Below are 26285 nucleotides of genomic sequence, written 5' to 3'. Positions count from 1 at the left end.
GTATGTTTAGGTTAGGGTGTTTAGAGGTTATGCTGTTTGCATAGCAAAGATAACAAAAGAACAGGTGTAGGTTCAGACAGATCAAAATTTTAATGACTGAGAAAGCAGGGTTATATATGACTTTCCTGGGGGGCAGGGAAAGGAGGGAAAGTCTGTCGTGCCACTTTGTGAGCAATTACTGCCTATAGATATTTTTATGAACTACCTGGAGACTGCCTCAAAAGTTGCAGTTAAAGCAAACTTTTGTTTAAGCATTAACTTCTAAATCAGTTTTAAGTCAGCTACCAGTAGAATTTGCATAACAAAGTTAAGAGCAATAACTAGAGAGCTCATTCTTGAAATTCTTTTGGGTATTTAAAAGCATTATCTGCAGAATTAAAATAACTTTAGTTACTTTGTGCTTGAATACCAAGCCAGTACTGACCTGATTTCTGTTGATACTAGTGTCATGAATCTAGTTTAGCAACAACAGTAGCATCTCTTAAAGGATATCACCAAAGCTACATCTCAACATTGGTCACATTCTCATACAGGTATTATTCAGTCTATTCCTTCTCTTTTAAAGACATAAAGGCATAGTAAAGCTAGGTAAGTATCTCTAAGGTTAAATCTGAATTAAACCTGGTAAACAGTCTCTTATGATAAATTGTTCATTTTATTTTAAAGCATTAGTTAAGAGAAAAATAATCTTAACAGGATCAACAAGGCAAAACACACTGTCAAGGAACACATTTGAAAGGTGCTTATGATGTACCTTCTAGGCTGTCCAGCTTGAAAAGGAATTCCCACCTGTTAATCTGGAGAATGAGTAATGGGCAAGAGAAACAAGCTTCCCTTCTCTTCCATGCCCCATGCCCCATTTGTGCCTTACCTGGAGATACTATTGAGAGATGTAATGGAACAGGTTCAGTCTTAATGCTCACACGACGGTCACAGTACGTAAAGACACTTCTTACCATGGTTTAATACTAACAGTTCCTAACCATGCAATTAACAGTTTGAGATTCACATGCAACATTTTACAAACCTGAGGGAAATGAATTATATGTTTAGATATTGTTCTGAGTACATTTGTGACATACGTTGGGTGTTGCATCATTCTTCTTCTCTGGACCTCCATCCTCTGGATCACTTCATGAGGATGTAGCCTCTGTGCTGGAGGTGCTGTTGCAGGGATGTGATGGGATATAGGCTGGTGTGTTGCAGGAAGATGCTGTGGTATTGGAGCTGCTGCATTGGCTAAAGGATGAGTTGGTGGTGGAGGTGGAGGTGGAACAGGATGAGAAGATGCATGGGAGGAGATTGACGGATGGAAGGGATGCACCGGATGAGGGATAACATAATCTACTTGAGGTGGAGGTTGTGGCTGTGGAGGAGGATTTCCATGAGAGTGAGGACATGCAGAAGCTTGATGGTGAAGAGGTCTGGTCAAAGAAGCATCTGCAATGAAAACATCAGGTGCTTTTAATTTGGTCAGTAGCAGGCTTTGACTTGAATTTATTTTAAAAAGTATCTTCACACAGGTGCTTCAATATTATTACATCAGTGTAAACAGTAGCAACATGGGAATATGTGTTTATGCAATTTTTAAATAAAGCGATTCCAGCAATATACCCTACAAGAAACCCACGCCTTCTGCAGCCAAAAGTATTCCACTTGCCAATGTTGGTAAAAAGAAAAAAAAATAATCTGTGTGATGCACGCTAAAAAAGGTTATGTGGTGAGAAATTTTACTTCAAGTTTGTTGTTTAATTTTTTAAAAATTCAATCCCCCCCACGTCCACTACTCTGTGGAGACAATAAAATCCAAAAAAAGAAATCACAATCAAACACATGAGTTGACTGTCTGAGCTTGCTCGTTGGGGGGGGTGGGACAGCGGACGGACCAAGGAAAAATAAAAAGGCATTGCTAAAATACAAAGGGGATGAAAAATATTTTCATAGTAAGTACAGTTTTTGAACTCTGAATGTTATTAAGGTCACTCAAAAGAAAATATTTTAACTTCACCTTGATCCTGTTCAAATCCTCTATATAAGCTGAACTGTTTAAATACACTTCTTAATGTGTTTTGCTAGGCCAGTTCTAAGATTAAAGCAAGCCGATAGTAAGAGTCTTCATATGTGGTCAGGGAAGCTGTTTTCTTGTTTGTTTGGTTTCCCCCCCCAGGTACCCAGTACTTATCAGTACTTACAAGGAGAATGCATATAATGCCGACAGGAAGAGAGCGATGCCTGAGGAGGTTGGGGCTGTGGCTGCGCAACCATACTTGATCCATATCCGTCTATTGTTACTGATTGGCTTGGGCCAGCACCAGCCTGATGCCCATAAATTGCAGTTCGAGATGAAGAACCAGGACAGCAGGGGTCAAAAGCAGATGTTCCATGAAAAGCACCACTTCCATGACTTCTTACACCACTGCTGCTTAAGTCTACTGGCAATGCCTGCTGCGTAAACAAACCATCTTTTTTCAAGCAATTCTTCAGACATTGAAAACAAAGTCACCCTCAAACATAATGTGATAAAAAATAAAAATAAATACTGTCACAGGCAACTGGGATCCAAATTTCTAAGTTTTAAGGCTGAACTCTGGAACATTCTTTAGTTATGGTTAACATTTCTTATTCCTAAGTTCTCGAAACTGGTAGGAGAGACTAAATTCATTACACTAGATTGTGTAAAAAAACCAAAACCCCTATGATGGATAAATAGTGAGTATATGGAAGCTACATGCATTGAAATATTTGGAGGCAAAAAACAATCTTTAGCATTTTCAGTTGTGCCGAATGTATTACACTTAAAACAGAAACCAGACTGACAGTTCTGCATGTTTTAAATTAAGTTTGCACAATATTGTTCTTACTTATAACCACATTGTTTTAGACCTGTGATTTTAGTTATTTAGAAAGTCTTAAAAAACAATGCTTTTAGAAGCACAACTCTTTTATACCTTTTATAAACAGAACACTAGACTTGATTTTTTCTTCCCTTAAAGCAGCTCAATTATTTGCATTGCAAAACTGCTATGATCGGCAGACTATATTTCAAGGTATTTATGTTTGGTTTGCTTTAACAGCCACTATCATCTTACAGTCATCAAGAGGAAGTCAGCTGTCAATGATTACTTGTTGGATTATGACTTTCTGTAAAATTTCAATTTTTTGTCTATATATTATAGTTCAAATTTTTCTTTTAGTTCCCTTCTATAATGCCTGCTGCAGAACAAGAGAATAATCCACAATTCAGCATCCTATTCTATTCTCTCATATCTGTAACAACTTCAAATTGCAAAGGGAGAGTCACAAGAATTAAACATGCCTGGTCATGGTAACTGGTGCCAGAACTGCTGCTTGCTCCACAAGGTGCAGGCACTGGAGGAGGCCTTTCAACAGGGCAGCTGGAGTCACTGAATGAAGGAGATAGTGGAACAGCTGGGTGAGGGTTGTGGTGGTGGTGGTGGTGATGTTGAAAGTGGTGGCCATGCTGCTGAAAGCAGCTTGTATGTGGGTGCCCCAATGCATGATGAGTCTGTGAAGGTCCTCCACAAGGAGAATGCTGAGGGCAGCACGATGGTAACCTTGGCATGGCCGGAGGGCCAGTTTCCAGTGTCGTATTAGATGCAGTTCTTCTTATATCATCTTGAAGATAAAGAAAGTTAATATTGAAGTGAAAGAAATTAGTAAAGCTGATCACCATAAGGTACTGTCTTAAATAGAAAAAAGATTTGTACTTCATGATTAAATAATTAACCAGTTGAAAAACAGATCTAGACTAAAACAAAACAAACTGGATACAAAAAAGAAGATTTAGCTATGCCTGCCAAATGAACCAAAACTGAATGGTTCAGGTGGATGTACTCACAGGAACCACTAGAGGATGTGAACTGACACTTGCCTTATTCCACTAATTTAAGTCATATTATCAGCAGGGAAAGAAGGAAAGATCGTCCCTGTGGTTAGGGTGCAGAGACCTCAAATTCCTGTGCAACTGTGGTCAGCTCAGGTTTTTCGTACCTCACCTGACTTGCAGATAGGGGCAGAGCACCCATGTTTCAGAGATGTTATGAGTGCTACCTGTATATACAGGTCTATTATAGGTCAGTATCTGTACAGATCTGTGTAAGTGTGCTTCCAGTGAAGTAATCTACAGGGGGAGGATGAAGGAATCTATATACATCCTTCACTTCCTTATAGTACACATTAAAAAAACCATCCCTATAACACACTGCAATGAAAGACTTAATTCCCTGTGAACTACATTCCACCTCCTCAAAAAGCAAGGATGTGGTTCATTAGGTATAACCAAATCATTCCAACAGGCAAAAGCAGAAGGTTCCAGCGTAACTTCCTTCATCTTTGGGGAGAAATCAGTGATCTTTCTCAGATTCCTGTCCTCTTAACTTATTACTGCTACGTCCAGTACTAAACGTTCACATGCCGTTTAATCTAGAGAATGCTGATTAACTTCTCTACCTCCTTTGTACTAGGAGGCAACACAACAGTTTAGAAAGCTCTCTTATTCTGTACCTCCAGCTGAAGTACCAGCAGTGCCGCCACTGGGAAGACTAGAAGTCGTCTCTGGTGCTGCAGGGGGCTGGCTGTTGGAGACGTTTGGAGCTGCATCAGAGGCCTGCTCTGAGGTAGACGTACTAGAACTGTTACTGGAAGCAGAACTCACGACCTGTGGCTCCACTCTAGCTGACGTGGTTGGCACAACTGTTGGCTCTAGCGAAATAAAAAAGCTTTCATGTTCTTTAAGCTTTAAAAGCTGCTGGTTGTTTTTTTATTGTTGTTGCTAGTTTTTGATTATTTTAAAAGAACTTCTAGATTCTGGTCTTGCCAGATGCTAAGGAAGTTGGAACACAAAAGCCTGACAGGTACAAAATACAAAAATTAATTCTGTTTCACTCGTGTGTGGAAAAAAAATAAAATTATCTTTTTTTTTAAAATCAACTCAACTTTTTTTTAAAATCAACTCAAATTTTAAGAATTAATACAAAATCAATTCCCAACCAAATCTGACATACCAAGTTTTATTTACTGAATAAAATACTACTAGAAAGGAAATTAAATTACTTTGGTACTTTATGATGAAAACACTTGCTGAAATCTTTCATAAATCCACAGGCAAACTACTCTATGATTAAGTATTACCCTTACCACTTTTTAATGCCTACAAAGTGCAGAAAAATTTTTAGATAACTAACCAAGAACAGCATAATAACATCTAAACTAGCAGTACTACTGTACACACTTTAATCATTCTAGACACATAGTACTAAAGGCTATAGCAAGATAAATTTGGGTTCTAGTCTCAATACACATTAAAAGCAGATTCATTAAATCAGTATTTGAGACTTCTGTCAAAAGTACATACATGTTCATTTTTCATATTGTAAAGGTAATAGTCAGCAATACATTTATCTGAATCCAGGGAAACACACCAAATACTTGATAAATCTTGTTCTATACTACACAACCGTAAACAGGTTAAAATTTAGAAAGAAACTTGGTGGCATAATTAAAATTCAGTTTTGAAAAAGTCTGCCTTTGACTGTAAGTTTGAAATTTCTCTCTAATTACTGACAAGGCAATGACATGACTAGGAATATGAGATACCATAAAAGGCAATATCATCAGAAACAGCTCAGGTTTTTTCAGTAAAAATGTCTGCATGGGTATCAGAAAAAAAAAGCATCAAGATACTTCAAATACTTCTCTTACACAAAGTCTTAAAATAAAATATGACTGGTTTTCAAGATTTCTCTCTCTATCTAGTAGGTATATCAGCAACTCAGTGAGCAAAGGAATAAACATATCTCCCTTCTTGCAAGTCTTCCAACTCATCACATTAAAAAAACATGACCTGATACCTACATTTAAATTCCTTTGGATTTTGATGTGGCATTCCAATATACTAATTTTATTTAAAGGAAAACATTTTGGGAGAAATGTATTAATGCTTAAACTCAGAAAAAACCCCAGCAAGTATATAGGACACGTATAGCCTAACACTGATATGTGATCACACAGTGCTCAAGACTGGATGCTAATACATGCTGAAAGCAATCCTGCAGTCAGACAATTCTTAATTCTATCAGCATCAATCACCCTGCTAGCCTGTTACTGTTTTGACTCACCATCAGCAATACAGACAGTTCTGTTTCTCCCCACCCAAACCAGTAACAGCCAGTGGGCTTGGTCAATCTCAAACTACTAGCTAAGAGAAACTTAAGTTCAACACACTCCACAGACATCAATCCAGGAAGATAGATGGAGATATGATCCTTATGCTCATGGAAGTAGCTAGCAAAGTTTTAAGACCAGTATCTTTGAAGACATCAGTAAAGTTATGATAAAGTGCATAGCTGCCTTGTAACAGTGTTAATTCAGAATTTTTATCATTTTAGACTAGTTCATGTGTGAAATTTGATGCCTCAACCCAAAAATAATATCCCTGAAATCCTGGAAGACTCATCTTAGAAAGGTATTTCCTCGGGGTGGGGGGAGAAACAGCTAGTCTTAAATATACACATTACAGAAGTAAAAGTTCATTCAGCAATAATATTTTTTTAAATTATTTCATTCCTGAATTTAAGACTAAATTCTATAATTTGAGTTTGAAGATAAATTAAAGCAACAGATGCCTATTCCCCCTCAATAATAGAGCTGTTGGGATATTTCACAGTAAATCCATGAAGAAAATAATCTCTAAATCAACCCATCCTCTTCCTTAGAAACCATCAAACAATCAAAACCAATTCCAAACCCTTCCAACTCTTCAACCCACCCCCAAAATCAGACAACTTTAAGAATAAAATATTGCAAGATACTAGCTTGCGATGCCCTCAGGGACAGAACCACAACAGGACAAAACTTCTGTTAAACATTAAAAATAACATGCACCCAAGAAAACCCCAAAACCACCACCATGGAAAAAAAAAAAACCAAACCACCTGCAAAAATGTACATGAGCTTTGTTTTTCCTTCTCTCAACTTTTGACAATACCTGGAAGTTGCTCTTATGATTTTCAGCAGGAATAGACTTGTTAAGTGCCAGTAGGTTTTAATGCTAGGAAACAATGAAAGGTTACAGCTCCAGAAACCTAACATACTTATACTTTACTAGTTTGGGGTTGTTGGTTTTTTTTCTTTTTTTACATTATTTTCACTCCAAGGCCTGAAAGAACAGCAACTATTCCAAAGCATAAGCAGCAATAGATTTTCCTTTTATAGTGTTGTACTGAAGTAAGTGCATATTTTTAAAGAAGTAGTTCCAACCTGTTCTGTAATTTCTGGCTGGTGAGTCATCCCTCAGACACATACCCAAGTCAGTTTTGGAAGAAAAATTAGAACTAGTAGCCCCACTGGGAATGGCTAAACTTTTAATTTTAAAAGGAAGGCCGCAAGAGGATTTTCTGACAGGCTTCGAAATTAATTTATTTAGAATTGAGACTCTTTCTTAGAATGGTATGTTATAACTGATGCAATTAACTCCACTCCCCTTACACTGATGATCCTGCTTCTGAAAAAGGACAAGATTTCTCAGCCCAGTGCAACTTACCATCTTCATCCACTGTAAGGTCCACTACTTCCGCTGCATTCTGTCTCAGTGGCTGTATAACTGTGGAAATCCTACTGCGATTCCGTGGTTCTTGAGGTCGTGCAGCATGAGAACTAGAGCTTTGTCCCCAGTGTGATCTTGTGTGTCCAAGTGTTGAACGAGACCTTAAAAAAAGTAACACCTTAAGTATTAACCTAAATTTTGCCATTATTAAAGTTTTCTCCTCACCGTTTGAGAATCTATTTGAAGTATTTTTTTTAATTATTAGAAAAGCATTTGTTATGTTAAAATACCCCACTACTCTGCATTCACTAGATGTGTACTTAGAAACATTACTGCAGCATTTACCAGATAACATAATAGCAAATACCCAACAGGTGGAATTTAAAGGTCTTTAAACCATGTTCCTATGAAATACATACAGGTAACTTATAAAAAATTCACTGTGAAACCCTACAACCGCAGTCAGGCAGCAATTGTATCTGATGTTATGTTTTAACTTTGTTAATAGTAGATGATGGGTCTCCAAATCCTATACTATTCATATGCAGTCTGAAACAGCGGGTCTATGAATGATGACAGAACTGTAAAGACAATAAAAATTTGTAAATATTAAGTCCTTTGCATGTTAACTTGTGACAGAATATTTTCAGAGGATAATTTCTATGCTTTAATTTAAATTTCCAAAATGTCCTAAAAAGTGCAAAATCTCTGGACTTCTCTCTCTTATTATCTCCCTACCCCTCCCCTAAGAATGAACACAGCTTTGTGCAACACTTAATTAAACTTAAATGAAATGTGGCTTGAGGAGAGGAAATCGTTAGGTCTGTAACCATACCTAAGGAAAGGGATGGTTTTATCTCTATAGTCCATTGCATTCAATTCAGCCATACAAACCCAAACACTCAAATCAATGATGCTTTGGAGTCTAAGAGGATACTGTCTTTAATTAAGGGAAGAATATTTTTACAGTACTGTATTTACCAGTTCACTCTCAAAAACCTTTGACTCCCCAGTATTTACATAAATCAAGTGGCACTTATTTTCCAATTTGGAAAAACAATGTACTCAGACTTCAGAAATTCAGAAGAGGAAAATGTGAAGAAAAGGGAATGACTTCACTGAAAACAAACAAACCCCACTGCACAAATCACCATGGAGCTCAGTCTACATTTCTGTTCTGCCTGTACTCCCTTCACCCTTATCTGTGTAATTCACTAACAAAGATCAATGTATTCTCCTATAGTGCAAAAAGCATGCTTGCTGCAGTCTTCTCAACTGACTTACACTTCAATTCCACTTCAGTAGTCACTGTAATTTAAAGATTGCGTTGGTTCAAATAGGCACATTTTCTTTAAAGTTTGGATTTACATAATGTCCAAATTGATTTGTTTGTGTCCTACTAACACTCCAGAATGAAATTTACCTCCCAAGCCCCTTTAAAAACTTTACTATTACACTCTGGTGACCCAAGGTGCACTTTGGAAATACAAGGAGAGATTAAGTTCCCACCTTCTACTTCATCTTCCCCTTCCCTTCAGTTAACTGAGAGTTAAGGTTCATGGGACCACCTCGGGTTTGGTAGTAAAAGAGAGGAGAAATTAGCTGTGGAAGGGTACGCAGGATTGCCAGTGTTCGCTTCTCTCACAGAATCATAGAATCATAGAATCATTTCGGTTGGAAAAGACCTTCAAGATCATCGAGTCTAACCATTAACCATGCCCCCTAAACCATGCCCTGGAGTACCCTGTCCACTCGCTTTTTGAATACCTCCAGGGATGGTGAATCAACCACTTCCCTGGGCAGCCCATTCCAATGTTTGACAACCCCCTCAGTAAAAAAATTTTTCCTAATATCTAACCTAAATCTCCCTTGCCTCAACTTGAGGCCATTGCCTCTTGTCCTATCTCCAGACACCTGACAGAAGAGACCAACACCCACCTCACTACAACCCCCTTTCAGGTAGTTGTAGAGAGTGATAAGGTCTCCCCTCAGCCTCCTCTTTTCTAGACTGAACAACCCCAGATCCCTCAGCTGCTCCTCATAAGACTTGTGCTCAAGGCCCCTCACCAACTTGGTTGCTCAAGTCCAGCTCCATATCAAAACTAGTGCAGTACCTACTACATCCATATCTTTTGTTTTTCAATGCAAGCTGTAAATTCAACAATAAGAAATTTCTTTGGATTTCTTGCAGAAAAGAACGAGCAGACAACATGACAAAGCATCAAACTTGAGATGAAGAGAAATAAGGCCTAGCATACAACTGTACAGTGAGCTGATAACCTTTAGGAGTTTTTGAATCCGGTATGATTTCAAGCAAAGATGGAGGTGGAAAGGATGGACTACTGAATTGAAACAGTCTTAAAGTTAGATGTCTGGGTCTTTATTTCCTTGTTATGATTAAATAGGACATTATTCTGAACGACTAATGAGTATGTTAGCTATACAGTGCTGTGTATATTCAGTCTGTGGCTGAGTCCATGTAATTTCAAAATGACTAGGTTAGTCCACCTCTGAAGTGTGTATGACCAAATTGTTTAGTCCATTTAATGCTAAGACGACTCTCAACCAGATCTTAATAGCTTTTTCATAATCAGAAAAGGATTGTTAGTGAAGGCTTCATGGCATTTTGGTTGATACTGTCTATCTCATCCTCCTAGCTATGATTTCAGCTGCTACACTGCTGCTTGAGATGCAGTTTATTTTACATCAAAGATTTAACTTTCTCTGTGCTTTTGAAAGTGGCCCTATCTTGATGGAGAAGGGAGGAGGAGGGAATAACCATCAGCATATAACAATTTCTTGATGGAATATGGCGCACTGGGCAAAATGAAGGACATGGAGGAAGAAACTAACACATGGATTTCTGTATGTAATTTTCTCAAACATGAGACTCTGCAATGTAAGAAAAAGTGATAAATTTCTATATGCACATCACCAAGTGAGGCTTCAACATGCTACCAACTGCATTTCACCAGCGACCACTCAGAAAACAAGCAGAAGAGCATTAGCATCTTGATTTCAGAATGCAAATAAAAATCAGACAAGTAATTAAGCAGCTCTGGTAACAAAAGAACCAACAAAGGGATGCAGTCACAAAGTTTTTGGGTAATTTCTTGGTTTAAATTATGAGTAAGATTTTTGGGTCTGCTATTCTTAGTTGTGGGATAAACTCAAAGAAACTGCAGCTTAACAATTCCCACTGAAAGTGTTTTTCTCAAGACAAATGATTTTAACTGGGTTTAGTAAGTTTCAGAATAGTTTCTTTAGGAGTGAATGAAAGTAAGGAATTTTTTTTCATGAGCACTCTCCTTCTTACTTCTAGGAGGCCAAAATGAGTAGCTATCCACTGGACAATTTTACATTGATGCTACTGATAAAGTATACTATGTGTGGTTTAGGATCAAGCACTATGTATTCATTGCTGAGCAATGGTGTCCCATTACTGCTTTTTCCAGAGTCCATGGCTAGTTTAATCTGATCTTCTTACTTTTAGGAAAATAGCAGTCATCAGAGTAGGATTTCACTAACAGAGTGGAGGAGGATGACAAGAAATAAATGCTAGAAGGGAGCGGGGGACAGAGGGGGAGGAATTCTTAAAGCCCACACAATATTACACTTAAGACAAGAGACAGCAAACCTTAAAAGCGAGCACAAATTCTACTATTTGCTGTCATGACAAGCAAGGCGGAACCTGTAGAGTTACCCAGAAAGTCTGGTTGAAGGCACCTCAGAAAGAAACGCTTTCTCTCATGCAGCTTTAGCTCTCTAAAGCTTTTTCATTATCTGCTCCCTATTCAGCTTTACTACCTTTTTCTTTCAGAGGAATGTTCTTGGAACATTCCATTTCTATGTTCTTTACCTATCCTGCCCACAACACGTCAATAATAGTGCAAGATGATCTCATGTCCTCTAACATGCTCCTGGTTCTACATCACAACAGATGCTTTGCCTCAACATTTTCAACACTATTTTTTTTTGTCTCTAGCTTTTCCAAGTCTAAACACAAATTTTGAGTTTCTAAGGGATCCAGGTGTGTTGTCTGGAGAATGTTGGCTTCCTCCTTTCTTCCAGTAGTTTTCTTCTCTCCCACAAAAAAATTTGGTATGACTGACAGGAGGATTCAGGAAGAGACAGATTAAACACTTCATGAATTTTCTTTCCTCCTTTCTGATCTTTAGCACTAAAATGCCCAATAAACTTGTATGCACACTCAACCACCAGCTGGCCTTCAGGTATTAGCAAGTTCATTCACACAAAAAACCCCCTGCATTCAAGTGCATCAATTCCTTTCAAAGTAAGTTTCACCTGTAAATTGTAAATAAATAAAAATATTCCTATTATCTATATATGGCCACTTGTTTAAAAGTATTTTTAAAAAAATAATGCTTTTTATCTTCCATTTAGGAAGGTAGAGAAACCAGCTTTAACATGCTTAAATATCTCAACCATACATTCTTACCACAGCTTAAATTTAGAGCCTACTATTAGATTAATCTTTTATTTACTAAGGTCAAGATTAGCATGTCAGAATTTTAAGTTTTCTGAAATTGTCAGGTGTAAAGTTGCAACTTCCCTGCAGAATGCTTTGTATAAAGACAAGCATCGAAGTGACAGCCTCCAGAATTTAAGTAAACTTTTTCAAATCTACAATCTTTTTCACTACTATCAATTTGCACTCTGTAAGTCCATATATTACTGTGGGGATATACACTGCTACTCAACTAACAATTGAGTTTTGAAAAAAATACAAGTTGTTAGTTCTAGAGTATTCAGTGTATATAACAAGCATTAAAAAGGTTAGCCTCAGATTTCACAGAAAAAAGCTAGCAGTACTATGAAGCGTCAAAAGAGGTATCTTCGTTTTTGCATTTCTGATTTGACTTTTTTTTTTACTTTCATCCAAATACACACTTTTGCCTGTAAGTATTTCACTCTGAACAGTATTCTGAGTTCAGTAAATAACCTTCATAATGTTCAGTTTGCTTACAGCATTTATATTTATAATTTTATACTGAACTATCATTTAGATGTCCCAGAGCTGCCTTACGTTGTGGTTGGCAAAATTAATGTGCTTGAAAACACAGGAAAACCTGCATAGGAAATATTCTGTGTTCAAAGTATAAAAGACTAGTTTAGAAGTTTCTGATATTTCAAGCTCAAGATTTGAATTTAAGACTCTTCCTCCTCATAGCAAACTTCCTGGAATTGTTTTCTTACTGCTGTTTGTTTTTTTTTTTTTTTTAAACATTGAATCATGACTTTTTCCAATACAAAGTAAGCCCCAATTATTTCTTTAATCTTCCCCCCAAAAGTAAAAGTTAATTTGACCATTCTGTTATGATATTAATAAAGATAAATAATCAAACGCCTTTGAGAAATCTGCATATCAGAAGGTCTGACAAACCAAACAGGCCAAAAATTGAAATGCACCAGAAAGTGCCCTTGGTTCAACCTCCTCCTCACTTAAGGCGCCAGTAAAGACACTACTGACATCAATAAAAATCTCAGGAGGGGTTGCTGCCATCGTTTTGGCTGTAGCATTGCAGAAGGTGAGGGAAGAAAGAAGTAATTTGTTCATGTCTTTTATGGCTACTACACAAAACATTTCTTATTGATGCTAGGAAGACAGCTGTTTATTTTTTAAAAGCATCTTATCTGTCTTTAATGAGGTTTGAATTAATGTTCTATAAGCACAATCACTTTCATCTAGCCTAATTTTTTACTCTTTAAAGCTTTACATGCAAGTTATAAGTGGCTAAAGCATTAACTTGATCTAGCTCAAGTCTGTTCAAGCATACACGTTGTTTCAGAAGTTTTAATGACTCTTCTCAACAAATACATTCATGTGGATAAATCAACTATTTCTAGAAACATGTTTCTAATCACCTCAAGACAGAGCATCTGTTGATTCTGCAGCTTTTGTTTTCTTTTAAACAGAAGGAAATATAAAGAAACATATTGTTGAAGAATTTTTAAAATGTTGATTTCGACCATCTCTCCCCACTTCCTCTTTGCTATAGATTCAGGCTGCATACTTTTGTGAGTATGATGTCCTTTGTGTGTCAAAGTTTAACAAAAAATTTAGTTAGTTCCTAGTGTTCACAAAATCTACATTATGCACACATTTGTCTTAAACATAAAATTGGTTTGTTCAATGTGATATTTATTACAATAGAAGTGATTTTTGCAGGAAAACTTGTCTGTTATTTTAAATTTAAAACTGCATTAGTGAAAGCGCTATCTGACGACAAACAGATGGAATGTTTTCATAATTTACTGCCTATTGTTCCTTTGTCATTATTTTATAAAAAGTGGATAGTCATTCTTTGTATTCTACAATTTTGTCTTCATGTTCACCAATATGAAAACATACGTAATAGGCAGCCATCTCCAACAGTCCCATGCACATGACAATTTCAAGTTTTCTTCTTCAAGGAACTCCACTTTAATAGCTTCTGCAAAATCTGACAAATATGGAACAAAACTTCCAGAGAGGCATAGAAGAACATGAAAGCATACACACCAGCAGCTTCAAAAAAGTAGGATGCTTTCCTGAGAAATGCTCAGTTAATCCCTAGATAGTCAACTCAGTTGACTCAGAAAGTCTAAACTTTCTCTCTCTACAATCTCACTGTACAGTTTTGCTTCCCCAAAATTCTGCTCATCAGTCACACCAACTACAACCACCTCAACAATTCCAGATTAGTTGAATTGTCAAGCTTTGGCAAAGCTGTGGTTTCGTTTTTTTTGTTTGTTTCTTTCTTTGGGGTTTTGGTTTTTTGTTGTTTGGGTTTTGGGGTTTGTTTTGGGGTTTTTTTTCTGTTTAATCAAAAAATGCGTACTATGCATCCTGGTTAGAATTTCTGTGACATTACCTTACGGGCTTTTAATGATACAGAGCCTTCTGACAAACTTGGAGTCAAGCCAAGTTGTGTTAACACAAAGAGATGCAAGTCTCACCTGTAGCTTTCACCAACTGTGACAATCTCCACTTCACTATCTGTTGAGGTAACATTTATTTCTTCATTAGCAGTGACCTGGGGAGTGGAGGATGCTTCAATCACCACAACATCTTCATCAATACTTCCTGATGAGGAAAAAGGAAGAAGAAAGTTTGTATACTTCCATCTATCTCAGGAATTGTCATTATAAGAGACTATTATTTTCCTAGACTTAAAATACATACAGGTAGAGAATTTCATGGTGTATGTCAAAACTTTAGGTGCAACTGTCAAATACATGACCTAATTATTACAGGTAGCAATTCTGCTGTAAATATTGAAGTAAAAAAAGGAAGGGGACAGAAGATTGAGGGGGGGTGTGTAAGATATGCAAGCTTACATTCTACTGGAAGCAATTATGGTGAATTTTATTAGCTGTAATACCAATGAAATTCAGTCATTTAATATAAAAACAAACTTTCAAACTAGCAAAGCAGTGGAGGTTTGTTACCATTAATAGCTTTAATTTTTTAAAATGTTTTTGTAGGTATTAAAGTCTCAAGGCTAAACAGTGGCAACAGGAGAAAAATGATGCACCGACTAATATATGTTATTTACTTCTACAACAAAATGAAGACCACAAACCCACTGGTGTTTATAAAAATCTTTATATCTACACTTTCAGAGGCATAATCATGTACTAGACAGAGGAAGTTAAAATGAAACTATCAATGGTAAAAAACAACAACCAAAACCCCACAGAATCACTTTACAGGCAAGTTTTGATAAGAAACAATTTCCACTTCAGGAAGAATGATTCAAGTTCCAGCCTAATACCCAGATACATGGGAACACTTCTCTACAGCTGTAATACTGACAGTGACAAGTCTGAGCTTTCTAGAATACTTAAACTGAGCTACAGATTATTCACTATAGTAATACCACTGAGCACAGAAGAACTTACTAAATAAATGAGCTAGATAGCTTAGAAATCACAAACTACCATTCTGAGATTTGCAAATTTCTTCAAGAAAAGTGCTTGAAGAATTTGGTCTCTTTCAAGTCAATACTTACACCTTGTATGGACTGACTGTTCTCAGCTGCTCTACCCAATGACAAGGCAGGGTAGATTATTCCCCCCCAAGTACCAACATTTTTATATTTTGAAAAAACAAGTTGCATTACTTATTTTCCAATGGCCTTTGTTTGTTTCCGATCATGCTTATCCCAGAGAGACTGGTGCCTGAAGGTGGAAAGAGCGATGCTTCCAAATATTGGTGTTCACCAATTCTCATGATCAGAAGGAATATGTGACAAAATTAATTCTCAGAACTTGCATGAAAATTTGGGGAAAAACTGAAAACATTACAGTGCCTAAAAAACAAAGTCACATGCTAAAATTGAAAATACAGAGAGGCCAATTACTCAAAGTGAAAGAAAGGCAGCTAAAGTCATCATCGCATTCAGAAGAATGTGAATGTCATGCTTTTGACGTCTTGCAAATCATGGACAAACAAGCAACAGCTTCCTCACACAAAACTATCTTAGCTGCTTCTCAGACAAAACCAGCTAGCCAAGCAGCCGTTGAAAAATCAGTTAGAAAAACAAAACTATTTTTCCCCATCTCTGTGCTTCTAAACACGTGGTTCTCTGAATTACAGTAAGTTTGAGAGCACTCCTGGGAGTCCACATGTCCTCAGGCTCAATATTTATTGAAATTTATGACAGGTGCAAAAGCAGGAAGATTGAGGCTTAAGTATGATCTCATTACTTGTGAAAATAAAGAGCACCTCCTTGAGGACAAAATCATATGTCACGTATTTCTAGTGTGCATCTCTACCGAAATTCTGACACAAGCTTATCTCATGAAAACCAAAGGGAATTCTGAACTGAATATCTACACAGTTCAGGTACTCACCTTTGTCATGGTTTGAGAGTTCATTTTACTTAATCCTTTTTTAAAGCAAATCTTTAGTCAAGATGTGATTTTACAGACTACACAAGTCAGACTGTAGAAACCATCAGGACTGTTACTGGATGAACAGGTTTTATGACTTCCAAAATAATAAAGAAAATCTTTAGGAAAATAGTCGAAGTTGCTGTAAGTAGGATATAGCATAGACATAGTTCAACTGTATGCTATTTCTTACTGCTCATGCTTTCTAATAGCACCCTCCCAAGTCAAAAGCACAAACCGATTAGGTTTTCATCCCACAAAGGGCTTTCCTATACAAGGAGCCAATAATACACTTTCTTCAAAATTAAGCAGAAAAGCAACTCCTCTAAACTATGTAAATATTTGTAAGGCATTTAGTAAGAATACATTGCTAGGAAAAACCTATGAATATAAGTTATGATCATATGCAACTTTGTACCACCTTTTAAATAAAAAGAGCTTTCAAGTAAGTTCTATTAGAAACACACAAAGGGGGCAAGTACATGTATGTGAACTTTGCTTATTTTAAGAACGTTGCAGTAGTTTAGAGAACAGTAGATATTAGACAATCAGCCAATACAAACTGGTTTCATTACATTTATCTGAACAATAAAAAGTCGGTTGAATAGCAAAACGTCATTAACATAAGCAACACTGAAGTAATGTTCATAATCCTCATCATGTAGCTCTTCCATAGTCAGCCACTAGCCGTAGAGCCAGTAGTACTAAGTGGTATGAAAACCCGATCTTTCATTGTCAACAGGATTTACTATTTCTTCTTTGCCTCTCCTTATACTTCACTACAAGGAAGAGAACACAGTTGAAACATCACAAACAAAACCACACCACTTTATTCTGATTTAGATAAGCTTCTAGAAAGCAGAGAAAAGGACAGTGTTAAAACAAAGAAAAGTCTCTGAAATAATCTGTCAAAATGAGGTCTCAGAGGACAGCCTCCTTGACAGGCCAACAGGAATAGAGGGTGCCTGCAATACATGAGCAGCAACACAGCTATCAAGGAGAGCCCCTGGAAACTTCAGGAAGCCCATATATAAGGGATTTATCCTAGCATTAGAGCATTTCATTTACAAGGCAATTAACAATTAAAATTGCTGATACTAAAGAACAAGTGAAATTTAAGATGTCTTTTTGAATGTTCTGTAGTACCAAAGCTGGGCGGGGAAGAAAAAATTTACTGCCAAATGCACTTAAAATTCAAGTCTGCTGGTTTGAACTACTCCAAGCCTAATCCTAGCAAAGCCATGATGTTTTGCAGTTCCACATAACACAACTTTGCAAGTTAAGTTAGTGTCTGAAGGTGAACTTTACTGGTACATCAGTCAGAGTAGTTCAAGATGGTTGACTTGAACCTTAAGAGTGCAAAACCCTGTAAAGCAGAAGGAAACTTTCTTTAGTGAGATGACTGACATGCAGAAATAAAACATGGATTTTCAGAGGTTTTGCTGTATTGTTTCTAAAAATATTTGCTCAAGAGAATTTTGAGGCACTCGCATGCCTCAAATATTTACTACATATGTAACTCTTAGGAGCCATCTGGTGAATCCAAGGCTACACGTTAGCAGTAAACAGCTGAACGTATCTTTAAGGTGTCTACATCTTTAGATGTACATGGGAATACAGTTGCTATATATACACACACCTGTAAAGTAAATTTCTTAGCAAGGGCATAAAATCAACAGAATTTGATATTTCAGTAAATCCCAGTTCTAATGTAACGCACAATTTACAAAACATACCCACAGCCAAGGAAAAAACCCACAACAAAACAAACAAAAATCCAAATCCAGAAATACACCAGATGACAAAATACTTGCACATCTTTGTCAGCATTACTTTTCACCCTGCGGTCTACTTCACAGGATGTTTTATATAGTCCACATGACAAGGTATACTTCATTTATTTGCTTTTATACACGTACCAGTCACTGACCAGTCACCTTCTCTCTGGAATGAACTTCAAGCAAATTTGATCTTACTTAAAAGTATAAATATGAATACCTTACTCATCAATGTATCATCTAAATGACTGACCCTGTAAGAGAACAGCTAAATCTGTATAATGAGCGTGTTACTATACTAATCCTATACTCCTTGAAGGTAATCTCCCTTCAAGGAGAAGAGTCATTGGACTGTTGGCAGCAAAGTAGTTATGCAGATCTATGAGAGGTATTTTGTACTACTTTCAGCATAATACCTATGGCTACGAAACAGAAAATTACCCTCCTGCGGGTATACACTACTTCTCTGTGTCATCTCCTGAATACAAAATGCAGCAAGCAAATTATACTGTAGTTGTTTGTGACTAAATTAACCTTTGGGCCACCACTGAAAAACTCACTCTACATTTTAAATGAGCTGGTTAAAAACAAAACTTCTACTGAAAATTACAGCAAGAATTTTATTAGTTTCCACTGAACTTTGGGGTTTTTTTCTACTCACATCCCCGAATACTATTTTGTAGTGCATGCAAAACACCAAATTTTAGTGTACAAGTTTTGCATATCCCAACAATTCAGACCTATCAACAGCAGTCAGTAATTAGGTTTTGTACATGCCTAATAATCAGTAACAATCAGTAACTTCTTTACAGAAGCTTTTCCCCTCTTTTAAAAGCCTGTTTTATGATAGAAACCTAGTTCTCAGCCAACCTAGGGGAAGGGATAAACTACACTGGCTTGAGTCCAAATTTGAACATGGTCAAAATGATAATCATCCCTTAAAAAACAAAACACTCCCTTCCAGGCCCTACATCACAAAGACAGTAAATCTGTCAGATTAAAGTACTTTATTAAGCAGAATTTAACTTATTAATATATTAATATAATATATTAAATAATAGTATATGTAGTCCAATATTTAGATCAGTAAATGAGGGTATCTTTTCCCCAGAAAGTTGTAAGATTATTTCAGAACTATAACTGCTAGGTGTTGTTGACAGACCACATGCAGTTCAGGGAAGCAAGTTTTAGAATCAAATACTTTAATAATCCAGAAGTTACAAGCAAGAGACTAAGCTTTTCTCAGTAAAACGTGTAAAATATATACAATTATACTCTGTGTATAATAAATATAATTATACTATTACTTAACTCTGAAAGATCATGGCATAACAGAGATTAATCAATCACCATCTATACAGGTACCCCTCCAAGGACATAAATAACACTGGTATAATATCCAAATTTATGTTTGGCTGCTTGTTGTCCTTCCAGGAGGTTATTTTACATCTATTTCGCAATTAATATGGTGTTTAAGTAGTTTAAATTTTACATGTAAGATAGTGAAGGAGTTTTACAATACACAATTTCAAATGAGACAGTCTGACCAAGCCATAAGTGAAAACAGAAGAGATTTAAAATAAGCAGGCAAGTTCCAGTGACAGACATGACTTATTTTGAGTTCCAAGCTTTCACTGGATCAGACCAAGGGCCTGCTGAGGCCCACGTTCTCTCCGCCAGCTGCAGCAGGCAAAACTCTGCAGTCAGAGTAGAAAATCCAGGCTACATTCTTTAACTGAAGCCTCTCACACCACCCAGCACCCACAACAATGTTACAGATGTCAGAGAGCACTTTCTTGTCTATTCATTGCTCATGGACAGCTGTCAGCAAGTGTGTCTGTATTGGGTCTGGCTGAGATGAAGTTAAATCTCCCCACAGCAGACCTCATAGTGCTGTGTTCCGTATTGGTAGCTAGAAAGGTGCTGATAACACACCAGTGTTTTGGCTACTGCTGAGCAGTGCTTGCACAGCATCAAGGCTGTCTCTCCAACATTTCCCCCCCACCCTCACCGGCAGGCTGGGGCTGGGCAAGATCTTGAGAGGGAACATAGCCAGGACAGCTGACCCAAACTGACCAAATGGATATTCCATACCATATGATGTCAGCTCAGCTATAAAAGCAAAGTAAAGAGAGATGGAAGCGGGGGCATTCGTTATTTACATTTGTCTTCCAGAGCAACCACTATGAGTACTGAAGCCCTGCTCTCCAGGAAATGGCCAGACATCGCCTGCTGATGGGAAGTAGAGGATAAAATCTTTTGTTTTCCTTTGCGACCTTTGCTTTTGCTTTATTGAACTGTCCTTATCTTGACCCACGAGCCTTTCATTATATTTTCTCTCCCCTGTCCTGTTGAGGAGGGGGAGTGATAGAGCAGCTTTGGTGGGCACCTGGCATCCAGCCAGGGTCAACCCACCACAGTGTCTAATCCCTTTTTGAACTTGCTGGTACTATGGCCCTCTACAGCACCTTGTGCTGGTGAGTTCAAGATAATTACCTGGATAGTAATTCAGCTTGAAATGGATAAAACAGTAATATCCTACTAGTGTTAATGAGTACTCCCTTCTTCAACTTCCAAACTTCTTGAACTAGGTGTGACCAGTATTCCCTGCTCCTAACCCCTGCTAACACAGTTAGCCTAACTAATGCCATTTTATGAGGCAAGCAGCCATTCTCTGTTACCAAGAACATCACATATTTGCTCCCTTTTGCCTCATTCTCAGGCTCTGAAGGTCCTGTGAACCAAGCAGACAAACCAAACAGATTTCTTCTTCCCCTCTCTATCAGCCTCAAGACTCCTGGGCGCCAAGATGATTACTCCCTTCCTTGCCAGCCTTGAAGGTCCCAGGCACCCAGCCAACCAGGTGTTGTTGATGACCCCATCACAGAACAGGGAAGAGTAACAGCACACAGGGCCCTGTCTATAAAATGAAGCCATTACAAGTCCTAAGTGGGAACCTGGACCAGAACTGCTTGCTGGACAGTGAGAAGCGTGACCCCCCCTGGTGGCCAGGGACGCCCCCATCATCCTCTGCTTCCTCCGAGGATTGAGTGAGTGACTTGTATTCTTTATATGATTTTCGAGTCTAGATTATGATTGTTATATTGATACAGCAAACCACATATTAAGATTTGACCTGATCTGCAGAGGGTCCAGGTGATTAGAAATTATAAGTCAAGTTGTATTATAAATTCTGTATTACACTACTTATAGACTGTACTATATTGATTCTGCTTGTCAAAATCCTGTGCCATTGTAATCATAAATTCTGTGCTATACTAATCATAATATCCTGCTAAGAAAATAAAGCTTTAATTGTAACTACAATTTAGTGCCATCATCGTTCTGCCAAGGATCCCTAAAAGAACCTGCCTATGCCCTTAGTGTTGGGTGACACTTGGTTAGAAGACAGCAGTTCTTCTGTACCTGGATTTATTTGGAATATACTTTCCAATAGCTGTGCACAATGGGAGAAATTTTCAAAAACATACAAATTGCTTAAGAGTCTGCACCCTGGTGGAAAAGACAGCCTACAACCAGAATTTAGGGGATCTTGTCCAACTGTGAGCCATGCTAATATGGCCTAATCCAAAACTCTACTGACTGTCATGGCTTAACCGCCGAAACCAGGACACTGTTCTTAACCAAGCACACAAATCTTAGTCCTATCAGCAATGCTACAGCAAGCCAATTCTAGAAGTAGCATCTTTTCAGCACAGAAGGTTGCAGCAGTTACAGGGAAGTAGTGAATTCCATGCCAACTTTTATTACTGTAGCTATTTAAAGCTCCAATTCACAGCAGAGAGATATAGCAACAATGGTTAATGTCAACTGCTCACAAAGCCAGGTGCTTCCTTCCTTGCCACTAACCAGTTCTTGCCCAACCCCTCTCTAGTAAGAGGCATGGTAGAAAGGATAAGTGTTCACTTCCTTGTCCACTAATGCTATTGAAATAAAAGCTCTGAATTATGAGCTGCATCTGTTACTGTGAGAAAAGGAGCACATGCTGTAGTTTTAGAAGGGATTAAGTAACTGAAAAATAATCAACTCTAACAACAGACAGCTCATTTCCACTTAATACATGTTTATCTTGAACCTGTTAAAATAATCTGAACATGAAGTGGTATACGTTTAACATTTTCACCAGCCTATGGCTTTCAAAACATCAGATGTCTATATTCAACTTTTTGGGGAGACAAACAACAAATATGTTAGAGGAATTAAGACAACAGTAGTGAATAAACTCAGTCTTATCATTCTAGGCAGCTCTGAATAAAAACTGGAACAGCTTCTCATCAGCATTACTTTCCAAAGGAAGAGGCAATGCCTGTCTAGCACTAGCTGCTCAAAAATACAAAGTAACATCTCAGACCCTGAAGGAATTTTAAGTGCTATTAGGTGAACAATTTATGACAATGCAAAATTCTATCCAGCTTTTTTTATAACAACACTTTTCCATTTCCCAGGGCTTAGCTTTACTGCCAAATCAGAGAATGTAAGGCTAAAAACTTGTTCCAATTTTAGCTTTTACTAAATTTCCCTCCCCAGATTGGCTGTCTCTAAATGGCACCCAAAGCCCTTTAAATCCAAGCTGAAAATCAAATACCTGTACAAGCGTATCAGAAAATTTGCATTACAACATTATAGAAATCCAATTACAGTAAAAGTTGAAATTTTGCCACTTTTGACAAGAGAAGTCAAAAGAGGATTATCTCTGTAGGTGTGTATACAGCTCCTCCAAGGGTTAAAGAAAAGATTCTGAGCTACCTAAACAAAACACAGAGTCCAAATTTGCATTTCACAGCAAAAATGTTGCTGCTTGCAGTCATTTTAACTGTAAGCCCAGTATTTCAATTAAAACCAACTGATCAACATTCAGATTAGAATATATACCCCTGAAAGCACTTGCACTTTCAACTGTAACTGTATCATTAAACTACACATAGTTGTTTTTAAATTGTCCTTATGCCCCCAACTCTCCTCCCTGTCCTGAATGACCTTCACCTGGTCATCCCAGATTTAATGAGGACAACAGGCTTTTATGGCAAACAGTTGGTAAAACAGTATAATCTATTCCCAGGTGTCAGGATTTCAGACTTTTTCAATACTCTTCCACTCCCAAAGCTCAAAGTTCCACCAGAAGAGTAGCTGAAGCCCTGACAGAAAAGGAAAAGGAGGAAAAGCCCTATATAGTGTTGTTGGGGGGGGGGGGTTTGGCAAAGGTTTTGTAAAAGGTTTTGTTAAAAAACAAGAAAAAAAAAACCCCACACATCTCCATTCATATAATTTTCCAAAAATAGCCAAGTTAGTTTTATTAACTACAAGAACTAACCTACTAAACACTTACTTGGTTAAAAAGACCTGTTAGTTTAATTTCTTGCAATAATCAGAAAGAAACATCTTCCAGGACAGTATGCTAATTAAATTACTGATTCTTTAAATACACTGTATCTTTAGATAAACATCTGTGCTGGTTTTGGCGGGGCTAGAGTTAATTTTCTTCATAGTAGCTAGTAGGGGGCTATGTTTTGGATTTGTGCTGGAAACAATGTTGATAATGCCAAGATGTTGTAGTTACTGCTGAGCAGGGCTTACACACAGTGAAGGCCTTTTCTGCTTCTCACACTGCCCACCAGCAAGGGGATGCAACAGGGACAGGTGGCCCCAGCTGACCAAAGGGATATTCCATACCATATGCCATCATGCTCAGTATATAAAGCTGGGGGAAGAAGGAGGAAAGGGGGGACATTTGGAGTTAAGGCATTTGTCTTCCCAAGTAACTGTTACACACGATGGAGCCCTGCTTTCCTGGAGATGGCCAAACACCTGCCTACCGATGAGAAGTAGTGAATGAATTCCTTGTTTTGTTTTGCTTGGATGTGTGGCTTTTGCTTTACTTACTAAACTGTCTTTATCTCAGCCCATGAGTTTTCTCACTTTTACTCTTCTGATTCTGTTCCCCATCCCAGCAGGGAGGAATGAACAACCGGCTGTGTGGTGCTTGGTTGCCAGCTGGGGTTATAAGCCATGACAACATCAACATTCAAAGCAAAGAAATATTTTGTGACATATCCTTAATACAAATTGCTATTAAGTAGGCTACAAGACTAATCGCATCACTTTGATGCCTGCTTATTAAAAATTCAGTTATTACCATAACTTTGAAAATTGTATTTTCTTTTCTGATTATTATTATTATTATTCTCCTCCTTTCTTAAGTCTATCCTCTACTACTTTTACATATATGCTGCAGGCCTCATATTCTTAGCAGAAGTTCTTTGTCCTTCAGTATATTCTGTAATTTCAGCAGATGCGTATGTAACCTTCACATGCCAATCTAGAGCAAAAAAATTAATCCCCAACATTAACAGGCCAGTGTAGCATTACTAGCAATACAACCCCTTCCTCATATAGAAACACCATCATGCTTGTTCACTATACAGAGCAGTTGCATAGCTATTTTTCCAGCTGGCCCCATTTCTGTCCCAATTAACTCAATAACTAGAAATGCCTTATATAATAGCAGAAAGCTACAGAAAGAGTTAATCACACTTTTATCTTACTAAAAATAGGACACTTTTATGCAGGAAGTCTGTTCAACTTCCCATTTTATCTGAAATGTAAATAAAATGCTCAAAACCTTCCCATCAATACATATTTCCACTGGGAAAAAATCCCCATAGTATTCACACGCTCTAAGCTGGAATTACTTCTCAGCTCGCTGCAAGTGTTAGTCCTGAAGTACAGCCACCAGAATACATGTTCGTTAAAGCACACCTTACTTCAGTTACAACTGATGTCAGTATTTTAATCTAAAATTAACTGGTGCAGAACTAATCAATTTTTCATTCATGACATGAGAATAAACATAATTTAATAAATTAATTGTGGTTTTCAAGTAGTACAAAAATTAAGCCATTGGACAATAAACTTACTTTTCCACATAACTAGATTAAACAAATTGCAAGTTCCAGTCTTCCTACCATCAAAATAACATCACACTGAATCACTGAATTATCAGAAGTTACCTGAACAGCTTGAATATTCACTGATCATTACGTCAATTTTTAAAGAGATCTCTCTCAAAAAAGATTCCTTTGAAATGCCTATGGAAAGCCTCACTATGGAAATACTTGTTCTACACTTCAAGGGAAATAAAAGCACAGAAGTGGTATTAATTGAATTTGTGTTGAAAAAGGGCAGTAGGTTTTAACAGTTCAAGTATACCAAAAAAAAATTAATTGAAAATTCTCACTTTAAACACATTTATCATGGTTAAAAATAGATGGTCACCTGAGAAGCCATAACCTACATTTTCTTATCCATATACCAGTTTCACTGTTGCATGGTGCTGTGTGGAAAGAGAATTGTTAGTGGTCCTACATCATTTTACAGTTACATGAAACTCCATCCTCTCTGAAAATGAGAAGAAACTATTAACTTGGAAGCAGAAGTGTTAATACAGTAGTTTCCCAAATTGGTTTTTAATATGAATGTATGCAAATCCCCATACATTAATTATTTACAGTTGATACCCTTCAATACACTTGAACATGCGTGTCAAACATAACTTCTTTAGGCTTAAAAATCACATTTCTGTCCCCACAAAAATGCATGACGGTAATCAAGGCTGTGCAATAATTCTTCTGTTTCAGAATTATTTATGCAGCCCTAGCACCACATAAGTAAGATTTTTGCATTACAAATCTTACTACTTGTGTTTAAACAGTACATTAAAGAACAACACACAAATTATTTCCTGCTACAATGCGTAACAAGCAATAATCTAGTCTTTAGTACTCTGGTTCTGTTCAAGCATAAATCCTGCCCTAACATGAACATACGTGCCTTTTTTTTTTTTTTTAAACCTGTCCTTGTATTTTCAGTCATTTTTTCTTAGAGGAATGATCAGCACAGTCTGAGATATGGTTTCACCTTCTAAAATATACTTGTCACTAGGCAAAAAACATGGTTGCACAGATTAACACTATGCTGTGTTCTGTGTATCTACTTCCCTGTGCTCTCTAAAAAGCTGAAATGATAAA

The 26285-nt window shown here is 37.3% G+C and overlaps 1 protein-coding gene across 7 annotated transcripts in view; it reads right to left on the bottom strand.

The window, feature by feature from the left end:
* RNF111 (ring finger protein 111) overlaps positions 1-26285 on the bottom strand; it is a 65899-nt gene that overhangs the window by 17137 nt on the left and 22477 nt on the right. For 5 of the 7 annotated variants that reach the window (XM_052807351.1, XM_052807346.1, XM_052807348.1 and 2 more), the window contains exons 3-8: positions 14525-14651; positions 7562-7725; positions 4525-4722; positions 3317-3636; positions 2193-2445; positions 1083-1440 (exon numbers count right to left, since the gene is read on the bottom strand). In XM_052807351.1, coding sequence (XP_052663311.1) covers positions 1083-1440; positions 2193-2445; positions 3317-3636; positions 4525-4722; positions 7562-7725; positions 14525-14651 — 1420 coding nt within the window. The remainder of the gene's footprint in view (positions 1-1082; positions 1441-2192; positions 2446-3316; positions 3637-4524; positions 4723-7561; positions 7726-14524; positions 14652-26285) is intronic. The other 2 variants (XM_052807347.1, XM_052807350.1) reach the window with 1 other exon arrangement.

Source organism: Harpia harpyja, chromosome 14 (assembly GCF_026419915.1).
Source record: "Harpia harpyja isolate bHarHar1 chromosome 14, bHarHar1 primary haplotype, whole genome shotgun sequence".
Taxonomy (NCBI): domain Eukaryota; kingdom Metazoa; phylum Chordata; class Aves; order Accipitriformes; family Accipitridae; genus Harpia; species Harpia harpyja.
This window is presented reverse-complemented; position numbering and strand designations above follow the sequence as displayed.